This window comes from Lathamus discolor, chromosome 9 (genome assembly GCF_037157495.1).
Source record: "Lathamus discolor isolate bLatDis1 chromosome 9, bLatDis1.hap1, whole genome shotgun sequence".
Taxonomy (NCBI): domain Eukaryota; kingdom Metazoa; phylum Chordata; class Aves; order Psittaciformes; family Psittacidae; genus Lathamus; species Lathamus discolor.
Window position 1 is genome coordinate 21,384,022 of NC_088892.1, and position 14,409 is coordinate 21,398,430.

Sequence of the window (14,409 nt, forward strand, 5' to 3'; positions counted from 1 at the left end):
CAGTCGCATTTGAGAGAGCTGGGGTGGTTCAGCCTGGAGAAGAGAAGGCTCCTTAAGGGGAGACCTTAGAGCAGCTCCAGTGGCAGCCCTAAAAGGGCTTCAAGAAACCTGGAGGGACTGTCGCAGGGGTTGGAGCTGGATGATCTTTAAGGACCCTTCCAGCCCAGCCCAGTCTGGGATTCTATGACTTAAAAAAACACAGTGTTGAAGTCAAGTTGGGATTTTATGGTCCTTGATCTCTATGGTATTCCTAAAGCATACTGTTTGCTGCTTATGGCTACCAGTTTAATTCAGGTAACATGTTGACTGGGTCTGTCTTTTGGGACATAAAATATAAAGTACATCTTGTTGAGAAGTTGTATGGGTTTGGGGGTAGCAACTCCTCTGTACTGTGCTAGAGAGTGAGCATTGTTTTGATGTGTCACCTTAGAAATCAGAGGCAGACAAACCATCTCCAGGTTCTGGTTTAAGACGCCCTCCATCGCCATCTGTGTCTGCCCGAAGAAGATCCCCCTCTCCTGCTAATCTGGTGAAGCGTCCTCCATCACCTTCTACAGTTAGGTATGCATCCAGGTTAAATATCTCCTTTTATTCAGAACAAAAGGAAGGCTGCTTCCTGTCTCAAGACATCTGTGCTGTTAGAATGTAGATGACCAATGCCATGTTATACAAGATAAGCACCTCATTTTTTGGTCTGATTTCCGCAGTAGGGCTGCAGCTCTTACCATGCACCCAGTTTTCTGTCCAGTATGTGCACTAAAAGCAGTGGGAAGCATGTGAGCTTCTGAATAGACTCATCTGCCTCTATCAGTGTAGGAAGGTTCTTGGAGTGGAATCACAGGGTGATGTGGAGTTAAATGGACATCAGAGCTTGCAAACCTGATTTGATCTTGGCCCACGAATAGTGAGTCTGGGTGCCCAGGGTATTTTGGAATCCTGTATTTGAGTTTTAAGAAGAAGGCACCAGTGGTTTATGGGTAGATTTACATTTAGAAGTGAGGTAGGTGATGTAAACTAACCAAAGTAGACTTCTGGCCTCAGTTGTGGGTTAGCCCTGAACAGTACTGCTTATTTCAACAGGCAGAAGACTCGCCCACCTTCCCCTGGCCTGTCAAAACAGAGGCCACCCTCTCCTAGTCCAGTCTCTAAATCAGCACCCGTCCAACGTCCATCTCTCACACCTGGTGTCATGAACATTACCAAAAAGAAAACTGAAGCAGAGAGCAAACCAAAGGACAAGAGCACAGAAGGAACAGGACAAGAGCAAGGTGTTTCACCAGCCATGGACAGGGATGCAGTAGCAGCTAGCACAAAGACCAAAGAAGGTGAGTGTTTCTCCATGACTGACACCTTATTCAAGACATCTGTTGTGGGCTAGGACTGGTGAAATCATTTGTGAGGCAGACCACTGGAGGGAAAGATGCTTTAAGCAGAAGCTGTTCATTGCCAATTATACAATAATTTTGTATGGTTGACATTTGGGTGTGGGTTTTAGTGCAGTAGTTGGAGCACTTGGAGATTGAAGGCAGGAGCTTTCAGTGTTACTGCTTGCACTCTAATCTTAAGGAAAGCAGAAATCCTGTTTGCCTTTGGATCTCAGCCACACTGGCTGAGGGATCTCCTAGCTTAGGTTTGCAAAGTCAATGGTTTAACTATGCAAAGGTCTAGTTGGTAGTTGTTAGAATTGCTTGTGTAGAGGACCTGCTTGGAGGAGAAATCAGCTACTGGTGCATGATGGGCTCAGAGCTGGTTCTCACAAAGCTACAAGGCTGCCTCAGTCTTGGTTCCTATAATCATTGCTGCCTGAGGAAACAGTGGCCAGTTCACACTGAGAGATTATCATGGTAGGTTAAGGAGAGACATGCACCAGATAAGCAATTAGTTTCCTAGTCCTCTTCATCATGATGAGTAAGCACAGCCTCTGTCCCTACTATTGCCATCTACTATCTCCAGAACAGAATCTGGGAGAGCCTTCTGATGAGGTTTCTCTTTGGAGAACTTAGGGGAGACTTAACAGGAAAAGGAGGGATCTCTGGACTGTAAGTTACAGCCAGTGGGCATTACTGGGGGTGAAAATCCTTCAGACAGCAGGTAAGTGGGAACACATGCTTGCTGCATGTTACTGCATGTACATTCCTGTTGTGTGTTCCTCTGCTGCTGCAGTTGTCTGTTAACCCTGAGGCTCTTCCTGACGCTGCTCAGGATGTGGTGTTATTCAGCTGAAGAACTCATTTATGGTACAGTTCTTTGAGCATGTGTTCCTCTAGAAGGAAGCCTGGATGTCATAGCCCAATGTGGATGTTTGTATGAAGTCGCACATCTGTCTTCAGTGTCACGTCACTTATCTTTGCAGTCAGACTGTTCATCCTTCAGTGTGCTCCGTGACTGTGATAAATGTCTTGCATGCCTCAGAGGGGGCAAAACCAGTTGTGATCTATGTCATTGGTTGGTTGAAACCTCCATAACAATATGTGCTATTTCTGTAGCTTCCAGTTGTTCTGGAACAAGAACGCCCATCCTTGTTCCTTGGATTCCCCACCTTGTCTCCTCTACACTGACTTCTGGAACTGTACTAACCCAGTTTACCTGTTTCTATTTTATTGCTAATTCTCAAGCTACTCATCTTGGTAATGATTCATACTGGGGCTGGCAAAGCTCTTTTTCTTTGACACACAGAAGATAAGGAAATAGTGGGCATGTTCTTCAACATAGAGATGATTTCATTATCTCTTTGAATGTTTTGGTACACTGAAATATTGCCAAGTGAGGCAAAAATCTTTGTTCTTTAAAAGTTCTTTCAATTTTCAAGCCAATTCTCATTTAACACCTCTATGCAGGCAGTTTACCCTGTGGGTTGGTGCAATACCATATTCCAGGCAGCTTCTGAAGTCAGAGTACGTCGGTGAATGGCATGTGGCAAATCAGTCTCTAGGTGCTGTAGGTTCAACCTGATTTCAGCTTTGTGCACTTGTACATTCATACCATCTCTTCTCCTTCAAACTGAACTTGATTGCTTGTTGCTGACAGACAGCAATCAAGTCTATGTCTTGGGTTTTGTGTCTTCCAACTGAAATGTGCTCTTCTGCAGTAAAACACTTCTTATTTTTCAGTGACTTGGAGCAGTTGTCACTTCTGGCACAGCCTTTCGCAGCTTCTCTCAGAGTTAAAAGGCTTGTTTCAACTTAAAGCATAAGAAGTGCTCCTTCATGAGCTCTCACCTTATGCATGATGATAGGTAATAAACTATCATGGAGCCTCGCTTTTTTGTATTGGGGTAGTGAAGGTTTTGGAATATGATTCCTAGATTAATTGTGAATAAATTACTTGCCTTGAAATGTGTTGGAATCTTCTCTCCATCCAATTAATAGGACATTTCACAGTTGTTCTGAGACATTTCTCTTGCCTGCTTTCCTCTCTCTGCTTCCATCACTAAAAGGTCCTTTGAGAAAAAGACAGTTCTTATTGGGAATGGCTGGGAGTCGGGGAAATAGAGCTGAGTATAAAATGCTTAAGGCATGATAGCAATTATATGGGAAGTCCCATGTCCTGCCCTGTGGAAACAGACTGTGCAAGGGGTGCTTGGAAATGAAAGCACTATTGAAGTAACCATATGGAAAACATCTGTAAAGCTTCAGAAGTCAACATGCAATGGGAAGGTTCCCCATAGACTTGAGGTCTCCTACCATTCCTTTTGTCTTTATGCCCCCTGTTCTTTCCGTATCCGAGGTGTTCTGAATAGTTGTAACTAATTTTCTTCTGTTGTTTTCAATACCAGTTATTTCAAGCTATCATCGTGTTATAATCCTGTAACTTAAAAGCCTAAAAACTTTAACATTGAGTTGTCTTATTTAGGTTCAATTTTGAGGAGGGGGAAAATAGGTTAAACCTGACATTTAAAGTGTCAGCCAATTCTGATAGAGCTGAGATTGCAGCAGTGTTAAACCAGGACTGCTGTGTTGGTTCCTGTGTAAGTGCACTATAGATGACCTCTGCTGTAAAAAGTGACTTGTCCAAACTGGCAAGACACTCAAGTGGTAGAGGAGGAGAGAGGCAGCTTGATTTCTTCATGGTTATACTGGCAACACTAAATGAAACCTCTCTTCTTTAAATAACAGTGGAAGGTGCAGAACATGGGAAGAAAAGCACATGCAAGTCTTGAGTAGGCAGATCCTGCTGATGGTTCTTATAACTGCAAAGGAGTAACCTTTCCTGCTCAGGGAGGAGGACCAGGACCCCTTTTGGCTGAGTTCAGATTTGGAGCTCTTGTGGCTGGTTCTTGTTTGCACCAACATGACCGTTTTTTTGCCCAAATCAGAATGTGTGTTCTGGGGAGGTGCTGATTTTTCAGCATTGGATAAATCTAAATGGTAGAAAACAGCTCTGTGACTGCATCCCATTAGTGCTGGACTGCTTTTCCTGGGGCTGCAGGAGGGATGTTGAGGCACAAAACACTGCTGTGATTCAGCCACTGAAGGTTTACTCTGTAATTACGCCCTACAGCTGCGGGCAGTGATTACGTGTCTGTGGGGCTTAAGCAGCTTTTCAGGTATTAAAGTTCCTAATGATGGCATTGTGTTTTGAATGATTTGCCTTGAGGTCAGAAGCAAAATAACTGATCAAACCCTGATGTCATTGTTCATTAAAACTACCTTAACTTGAAGGCTTTGTAAGTGTTAAGGAAATACGTATGTGCTGATTGGTGAAATATTAAAAAGAAGCAAGGCAGGTCTTCACCAACATTGTGATGCTGTTGCTCTGCTGACAGCAAGAGCTAACTCTCTGGGCATTCAGATGAGTTCTCAAGTCACATTACAAACAGTAATAGAGTTTGTACAGTAAACAGTTTCTGGAGAGTGGGAATAACTGATAAAAATCAGAGTTCTTTCAGTATATATTGAGAGCCACTAATGGCAAGAGTGTGTGTCTATTGTTTTGCTAATGTTAACTTATAACAGTATCTTTGATGTTCAGACACCGTAACACCAGGCAGGACACGATGAAACATAAACTGCAGGCCTGGGCAAATAGCTGCTAACCTGGTGGTTGGAGCTGTTTCAATCTCCATGTAAATTGGGAATTGATTTGTTGCTCAGATGTGTAGAACTATGGTATTACTGAAGTCATTAGTGTGTGCCTTCAGGGCCAGATAAAATGGTGATTATTTGCACCCTAAGATACTCTATGAATATAAAGGCATGAATGGTAATGTTATGGAACCAGAGAAGAAAATATTTGCTCATGTGCCTTCATTTTTATTAGAAGGCAGTTAAGTGCATTTCCTAGTGCAGTATTCAGTTTTCTTTAAAGTGTTTGTAAGTGTTACAGAATAAACATGTCTCTTCAAAAACATGGTTTTAAGTACTGTGGTAATTGGAGAATACCTGTATCATCTGGAAAATGGCTGGATCAGTGTAGTTGAAATGAGTTGTCATATGAGTGTCAGTGAGATATTGTGGTTCTGTATCTCTTTAGGACTCCTTTTGGCTCTTGTGGGCCTTTAGATACGGGGCATACTCGCTGAGTGATGAGCACTGATTGAAAAGATTAAGTGAAGTGGCCAAAAGAATGATCTCATCTCAAAGTGATAACATCTTAATTGTATGTTTCTGGGGCTTTTTTTAATGGCAGTTTCTCTTCACCTCTGCAGAATCCAGTAGCAAAACAGTAGCAGGGACCACCACAGCTGAAGAAGCTGCTAAAATCTTGGCAGAGAAACGGCGTCTGGCACGGGAGCAAAGAGAGCGTGAAGACCAAGAAAGAGTTCAGAGACAGGAAGAGGAAAGGTAATAATTCAGGAGAAGGAAGGGGTGCTTTCAGTGCTGGGGTGTGATTGGAATGGATATTCCAGGCGTGTGTTTTCTAAGCTTTAATTCAAGTTTCTATACATCTTCATGCAGTTCCTGAAGCAGACACAGGCGCTAGCACCGTAGCAGGTTGCTGTGTGTATAGTTAATCTGTATCTCGGTATATATGTAATGCATAGGCCCTGCGCAAATCACTGCTGCTTTTTTCTTCCAGGCACCAGTGGTGCCTTTATTTCAAAGCTAGAATGTGCTTTTTACACCACTGGTATTTGTTTTGTTTTCATTTGTCTTGAAGTAGTCAACCTCTCTGCATTAAACTTCCCTTTGATGGACTTGGGCAGAGGTTTGATGTACATTAAATCTCATATTTTTATCCAAACCTCATATTAGTATCCAAAATCTGAATCAGAAATGTTGCAGCCAGGTGATTCAAGGTGATAAATCAGTGGGTATTTGACTCACTGCATTGAAGTCGTTAAAGAGCAATTTTAACTTTGTGCTGACTAACTTTATTATAGATCAGGAGTCACCAATCAGTGCTTCTGTGAACAGGGTGGAATGTCAGGTTTTGTCTGTGTTTCACTCGTGGGTATAAAGCTGCCATAAACTTGCATATAGTCTGCTATGGATGTACCAGATATGTCTGTGATTACAGATGGATGTACACAGATATGTCTGTGGACACCTCCAGTGTATCTCTGGAATTCAGACTATAGAAGAAACTGTCTTTCAGGAAATCCAACTAAATTCGTGTTTGGCAGTGATTAAAAGCTTCATTCATATCATGGATACTGGTGGTATTTATTAAATAGTTGTTGCTTAATCCAGTTCTCAGTCAGACTTCTGTTATGGGAGCAACCTTGATTTCATCAGCATTTATGTATTCAGAGATAGCTTCTTCCAAGTTATTCTGCTTTCTCCTTTGGTCTGGATGGTGGCATTTGTAAATCCACACCAGCAAGTATCCTTGCGCAGGTATTTAGTGATTGGATAACTTAGAACTGTTTCGCTTTCCTATTCTCTCATGTGCATGCACACTTTCCAAGAGATAAATACCCCCTTGGTAACCTGTGTCTTGGGAACACTAGAATCAGAGAAGAAGAAATGGCCAAGAGAGCAACCGAGGACAAAGCACGACGGGAGGAGGAGCTCCGCAAGCAGGAGGAAGAGAAGAGACTGGCTAATGAGGAACAACAGAGACAAGCGGAAGAGGAGAGGATCCGCCAAGAGCAGGAAGAGCAGGAGAAACTTGCAGAGCTTCAGCACCAGGTCTGCTTATCTGTAGGCTCCAGCTGTGCTCCTCACACAAGCTGCTGATGCATTTTCGAGGGGGTTGGCTTTGATTCTCTTTCACAGAACAGTTTTGACAAATCTCCTGTCAGGAATGATGTAAAGCAGAGCTCATCCTGTCTGAGATGGATTTGAGAATGTCTTGAAGTCATTTCCATGCTCTAGAGTATATGATCTGATTTATATTTCTTTCAACATTTCATAAATTCAAGCGTGGGGCAGAAGCAGGTATTATTTGGGGAGGTGTTCTAGCCATGTGGGATGCTATTTGGTGCACACATACTATTTGTACTGAGCCTACTTCACCAGCTTACTGCTGTGGATTACAAGGAGGTTGTCTGTCTGGAAAGTCATCTGACTTGCTCCTTTCCTTTAAAAGAAAGATGGGTAGTGTTTCCAAGTCTGCTTTTCCTGTTGCTAAATGGTCTTCCACAACTAGTACCTTTACTAACTGAAGCATGCTGGTTTGCAGCAAGTGGACTTTCTTTAAATGCGATGAATGTTGAAAATTAAAGCAGTTTTACGATTAAATTATTTGTGTTTCAAGAGCTGGGTGGCATTGACACGTGTCTATAAACATTTCTTTAAAAGCTTATGTTTAAGTTTATAACAATTATCCAGTGTTAACTATGCTTCTGCCTTTCTGACCATACTAGAACAGATTTTCCTATATAGAAGGAACAGAAGATGCTCAGCACCAAGTATCCTGGTAGCAATACCTGACTGCCAAGAATTTTAAGTTAGTTTTGCCACATTTAGGGTTTAATCACTGTCCTGTTACTTTATAAATTACCCTTCTTAGACAGATCATAGAATGGTTCGAGTTGGAAAGGACCTTAGGATCATCCAGTTCCAACCCTCTGCCATGGGCAGCGATGCCTCACACTAGAGCATGTCGCCCAAGGCTCTGTCCAGCCTGGCCTTGAACGCTTGGACACAAATCTTCCTCCTGCAGCATAGCTGGAACCCTGAGTAGCGCAACAGCATTCGAAACATTTGCATACTTGTAATACAGCCATGCCCATAACGTCCCTTTTCAGATGAGTTTCTGAATGTCATAGTAATACCACTATTTCAGGGCAGTGGCTGGGTAATTGGCATTTAGCTCCAGTGTATGGGAGTATTAAATAGAGATTGTCTGATATTCCTGTCTCTGTTGAACCAGAATCTCTAGTTTTGACTCTTAGGAGTGAGTCGTGCATTGGGTACTCTCATCTTTTTGCTTTATTTTCAGAGAGAAGAAGCTGAAGCAAAAGCTCAAGAAGAGGCTGAAAGACAAAGGCTGGAAAGGGAGAGAATTATGCAGCAAAATATGCAGGAAAGGCTTGAAAGGAAAAAGGTACAACTGCTTTGAAAGCACAGAGAGGTTCCTTAGCCTGAAATGGTGCCTGAGGTGTTAAAGTGGATTTAAATAGAAGTGGTGTGGGCTTGTTAAAAAAGCCGGCTCTGGCTTGTGAGCTTTAAAAAGGGGGAATAAAGTAGTAAATATATGAAATAGAAAGACGTGTGATTGAAAACTGAACCCTGAATGCTGAAATCTAAAGCTCTCTGGGTCATTGTGAATCTTTTCCCTCTTTTAACAGAGAATTGAAGAAATAATGAAAAGAACACGAAAATCAGATCAAAATGAATCCAAGGTACTTCCCAGAGAAGGCTTTTTTTGCCTTGTACCCTGTCTTCCTTTCTTACCCTTACCTTAACTGGCTTCCATGTGAAGTGCAAAGTCCTGGTGCACCAAAATGACTTTTCAGTAGCTCCCCATTGTGCACATTCTTCTGCTTTGCTTGTTCTGACCAAGTCTTTGCATTTTTGTTTAAGGCTTATAACACAATGTGATCTGACATTAGCAGTTGCAGATCGGTTAAGCAAATCTGGTTATTAATGGATATATTTTGGTTAATGTGGTGACCTAAGGTTTGTGTTGAATTGTGCATATTACACTGAGGAGTAGTTGGTTTTCCCTGGACATTCAAAGACCCGAGTCTTCATATAGCTGAAAGGTGATTTAGCATACACCTTGGGGAAAGGAAGGGAAAGGAGCTCAGGAACAGTTGGTGGGTAGGAGGTGACAGTGGGTCCCACACGTTTCTTTGCAGGCTCTATCTTAGCAGAGCATGTGTTGCTGGGTGACCTGAGTGTCTGTTAACCTTTGGACTAGTCCTGCACGGGAGCTATGGTTGAATTGTGTATGAAACACTAGAGGGTAGTGAGTTATTCCGAGTGACACTCTGGCAATTCAGTTGCAGAATGAAGGGAAGTCTGCCTCAGAGGCTATGGAGGGAGAGGATATTGAAGAGGAGGAAGAGCTGGGCCTGGAGAAGACTGATCAACCAGGTAAGGAAACTTGATGAGCCAGTTATAAGTAGCTGTTAGTGTCTTAGTGATGTTTAAAAGGTCACTTGCGTAATAGTATTGTCACCCTCTGAGACCAATGCCAATTGAAACCAATGCCGGGGAGGCTCTGCTGGAACATGGAGTGTATCATTACCTGTTCCCTACCACAAGAGACAGGCAAAAGGATTAAATGCAACAGTGATTTGGGAGTGAAATGCAGGCAGCATGCTTTCATTCTACAAGTGTATTTTGAAAGATGGACAGTTCATTTCATGTTGTTAGAGGCTGCTTGTTGAAGCCGAGTACCTCAAGTTTTGCTGGAAAAGGTCATTTGACACTTGGGGTTTATTCATTTAGAACAGCAGTTCTGTCACTGAAGCTCTTTTTAAACTCTGCTTTGTTTTCCCCCCGCTTCCAGGAAAGCTGAATGGCATTGACCTGCTCCAGGAAGCCAAGGAGGAGGCAGAGGGTTGCTTGGAGACTGCACATAGCTTGATCTCTGCAGAGCCTGAGGAGCAAGAGGTGTCTGAGGTGAAGGCCAGTGAAGTGTTTATGAATGGAAGTGATTTGAAAAGTGATGAGAGTTCTCTACTTGTTCCTGAACTGAAGGATGCCAGGTGAGTCCATGTAGATGGCTGCTTTACTGTCAGAGCAGTTCTGCATCACACAAGAAACATCCCTCTGTTGAAGTTAAATGTGGTTTATGTAGCCTTGCCTCAAATTTTGCACCACTCTATCATTAACAAAGCATTAAACAAGAGGGAGGGGACAAACCTGAAATGGAATAAGCTACAGAAAGCTGTAGAACGTCTTCAGTTGTGCTGAAACACCAGATAACACTATAAAAGCCTCCCTTAATTGGAATTGGTTTTAGTATTCCAAATTTTATCTTTTCAAACATAAAGCATTTCCATTTACTACTGGAAAATCTGTCCTCTGATGCTAGTCCCAGTTGCTTATCTAAATGCTAATGATTTAGAAATGACATTGCAAACTCTTTTGAGTGATGATAAAGGAATCTCGTTCCTTCAGTGATGCAATATAAAGCCGTTTTCCTGATATTTCTGAAGAATGAATGAAAACGGATTGCTCTGATTTGGGGTCAGATTTTGAATCTGTTTTAAATTTTCCTCTGATGCTGAGTTTTGTTTTTAAAACGTCTTAACTGGATCAGAAAGTCAAAAATCACACTATTATAATAGAGGTTTAATGGTGCAGGGCTTGCTTATAGGAAGTTTCTGGAGCCAGACCTTACCTGCAAGCAATCAGCATAGTAAAACGTGGCTCTGTGTTGGTAAGTCGTTCTTCCCCATTGGCTCTTGAATGGGAGATTCTGTGTGGCAGCTTGTCTGGGACTGCCCTTCAGGATATTCAGGGATCTGCAAAGCATGCAGGCTGCTATTGGCTGGCCTGTAATCAATCTAAAGGTTAAACATGCAGAGATGATAATACAAGTATCCCTTCTCTTTCTTTTCCCTAGCCATCCTGCAAAAGAAATGGTTATGGATGCCTCGGTGGAGTTGGGTGTTATCGAAGCTGATCATACAGTTGGACTTATTCAGAACCTTAATGGCAAAGCCAGTTCATGGACTTTTGAGGAGTTTATTGACATTGGGGTACATTCCAAGTCACCCAAACTGAGCTCGGATGGCATCTCTGCTGGTAACTGTAATCAAAACTTGAATGATGCTGCTACAATACCTTCTAGTCCCAAATTGGCTTTTGAGGAAGATGGTGCAGTGAATTCATTGACCAAACCTATAGATGCTTCATCAGGTAATCCAAGCTGACTTCCCTATCTCTCTCTTCCTCTGGCTAGGTAATTAACTTCCTTGCTTTTTACTCTCCTTGCCTTAACTACAGCTTCCTATTTTCAAGGCACTTTTTCCACTGGGTAGACTGGAGGGAAAGCTCTTTCTTTAGTGCTTGTAACTGGAACCCTGTCAAAAGGAGTCACCAACTGATGCCTTTTTAGGGACTTGGTCTAGACAGCAACTTACTTAGGCCCGTCATTAAGGCTCTTCCAAAGACACAGCTGAGCCCCTGTGAAGCTCCTCTATCTCCTACCAGCACTCAAGCCCATCTGTTGTATTTTAGGCTCTTTCTAAGGTATCTTAAATGGCACATGTTACTTTTGAAGATGCTAACAGTTTGAAAGGTGTCTGATGTAACTCTACAGACAAGACGTTTCCCCTCCTAGCCATGTTCTGTAACTTCATGATGCTGACCTGCATGGTCTTATAAAGGTCTCTGGCAAGGTATTAGCTGTCCTCCACTTACTGTAGAATAGCCTTTCCCTTCACTGAGAAGGGGTAACACCAACCCTAAATTCCACAGACGGTTGTGTTACGTTTTGGAAGGAGCAGTAAAAATGCACACACAATAGTCTGGATTTTCCTGAAAGAAGCAGGGCTGCATCTGAAGCCACATGTACTTGAAAAGCCAAACCCTGATGCAGTACAACATAGCATGTCAGAGAGGCTTCAGCAAGCTAGTTCATGTAGGACTAAACTTGTCTGGTGTTGGAGCAAAAGCCCAAATGGATGTGCTCACAGCAGGAGATCTCTTTGCAGGAGAGAAATGACTGTGAACAGTGGAAATGAATGGTAGCTGAAGAAGCAAGACTTGCTCTCCACATTTTCTTTCAGTGATGTGTAGCACTGGCTCTGATTAAAGTGTAGCACTTTTCTAGCCTGAACTGTTTCCTGAGTCTCCTCTGTCACTCTGCGTCTTGTCGTCCCATGGGCACAGCCTTAGCGAGACTTCCCTTGAGGCCATGGCTAACTGGATTCAATGTGATGCTGCTGATGGCATTTTGTTCTGATCTGTCATTAACTTCTTAGTAAAGAAAGCATTGCCCTTTAATGATGAACTTGAAAATGGTTAGACATTATATGGTTTAATACATAATGCTTATATAGAAAAGAAAAAGCTACTGCACTGGTTTTGGACTGTAAGCAAGCAAGGGACTCAGTGCTCACTGCCTGGCTGTAGCCTCTAACAGTGCTGATAGACCATGTGGCGTGCACACAGTTATGATGGTGACATGTTTTCTTCTCTTTGCTCTTTGGACAGAACTGTGAGCACACACTAGAGACCTGGAACTAACCTGATTGCACTTCAGTAACCCAGTGTTTTACCAAGTACCGAAGGCCTTGTTTTGAAAAGCTGCTTCTTTACCTTTATCCAGCTTCAAGTTTGCAAAAACCATACAAAAACCACCAGGGAGAGGGATGCCAAACCTCTGCTTTGCACCTTGAAACAGTTCAGGGAAACTCATGCTGATGTTCCTTTTCCATTCTTTTAGCTAAGTGTTACAGAAGATTTCCTGGTTCCAGTATCACTTGTTTCCCTTCACAGTAACCTGTCTCTGGTTTAGTTTTCCTATCATGTACAACAATGTGCCACTGGAGGCTCTCTACTTACATCCTGGCCGCATTTTGCATCTTCCTAAACTGGCACTTGATGAAATAAGACTTATTGAGTGTGTGGTTAAAGCTGAACTCCTTTTGTACCATTCTAGAACAATGCTGTTCCTTGCTGGTTCAGGTGCTGTTTAAAACTGCAGAACTGAATGTCTTCAGTTTTGAATGGAGATGCTAAATTCCTTATTTCCTAGCATGAAAATATTGGCAGTTTCCAAATGTATTGTTGGACCATCACTAATATGTTTTAATCTATTGGCAAACATCAGAACATTTTACAGCATGTGCACTAATGTATTACATTGAGTACCTAGAGATGTCTGTCATCGTGCAGTTTAACATGTCCTGCTTTTAAAACTGTTTCCTTTTGAATTCCTTATTTATCTACACTTATGGAAGTATTATTTTATTGTGTACATAACAGTATTAGACCACTGAAGTCATGTTTTGTCCATGTTAGTTATTTGACGTGTCCCTGTTCTAGCTTTGTAACAGTGGCTGCAAGCTGCAAATGTATTTCCCTTCCCCTAAAGCCTGCATTGAGCAATGTTTAACCTCACCTGGGCTGCTTTTTTACAGCGTGAAGAGATTGGCTAAGCATCTCCTGACAAATTGCTACTAAAAGTAAGAATGCAGCCTTGTTCCTGTAAGAGAGATACTGGATAAGTGATTACAGGATACCTGTCTCAGATCCTGCTCCAACCCATGGGCTGATCCTTCAGTTCCCATGAAGCAGCCAAGAGGCAGCTGTGCTTGCAGTGGGGAAACCCAAATGGTTTCGCTGGAACTAAACACATTTGATGTTGCAGTTGCAATGGGAAGCCCTCACTGAGCCTTCTTACTCTCTTCTTTGCTCCTCTGAATGCAGTAGAACTGTTTTAGCCTTTAGAGCAGTGCCTTAGGTAAAAGGACAGATGTATTTTTGTACGATAGCTGTTTCCTCTGGCAGAGACAATCATTCTAACAGCAAAGATGCTGGGATTTTTCTCTGTGCTGATACTGTTTGTTGTCTGTTACACCTCTGTGTAAATACATGCACACTGTTAAATAAACTTTGCAGTTGAACAATGCTTTATTTCTGTAATGCTAAATGTTACCTGACTAGGAGTCTCCAATCCCTGCCTTGGGATGTGCTCTGGTAAATACTCCACACTGCAGGGTCCCAAAACTAGCAGCAGCCTCTTTGGTGATTGTGTTTGTGTGGTTGGGAAGTTGTTTGGCCTAACAAACACCTCTGACCCTGCTGTGTTCGTACATGCTGAGGGGCATGGTCATAACTTGAGTTCTTTAACTTGCTTTTCACTGTACGCTCTTGCCTTTCACTTGCAGCACCAACACTTAAGACTGTTTGTCCAGCAGTGGCCAGCAAGAATACAGCAAGGTGCTGCCTTGTGTTTTCTTGCAAGGACTCTTTGTTTCTGGTAGGTGCTTGTGAACAAAAGGGGATGAAAAACTAGAGCAGCATCCAGTTGATGAGTATTGCTGTATTTCATTACTGCGGAAAAAACCTCCGCCTTATCCAGTGTTGAAGGGTAGTAAATCTGTGCACGGACTGT

The 14,409-nt window shown here is 42.5% G+C and overlaps 1 protein-coding gene across 1 annotated transcript in view; it reads left to right on the forward strand.

Moving 5' to 3' along the window:
* The window catches only part of MAP7D3 (MAP7 domain containing 3), a 43,398-nt gene extending 29,475 nt beyond the window's left edge, over positions 1-13,923 (forward strand). The window contains exons 12-20 of the mRNA XM_065690102.1: positions 431-561; positions 1,081-1,325; positions 5,648-5,783; positions 6,893-7,073; positions 8,329-8,433; positions 8,678-8,731; positions 9,335-9,428; positions 9,847-10,045; positions 10,909-13,923. Coding sequence (XP_065546174.1) covers positions 431-561; positions 1,081-1,325; positions 5,648-5,783; positions 6,893-7,073; positions 8,329-8,433; positions 8,678-8,731; positions 9,335-9,428; positions 9,847-10,045; positions 10,909-11,218 — 1,455 coding nt within the window. The 3' untranslated portion in view covers positions 11,219-13,923. The remainder of the gene's footprint in view (positions 1-430; positions 562-1,080; positions 1,326-5,647; positions 5,784-6,892; positions 7,074-8,328; positions 8,434-8,677; positions 8,732-9,334; positions 9,429-9,846; positions 10,046-10,908) is intronic.
* Positions 13,924-14,409: the final 486 nt, after the last annotated feature.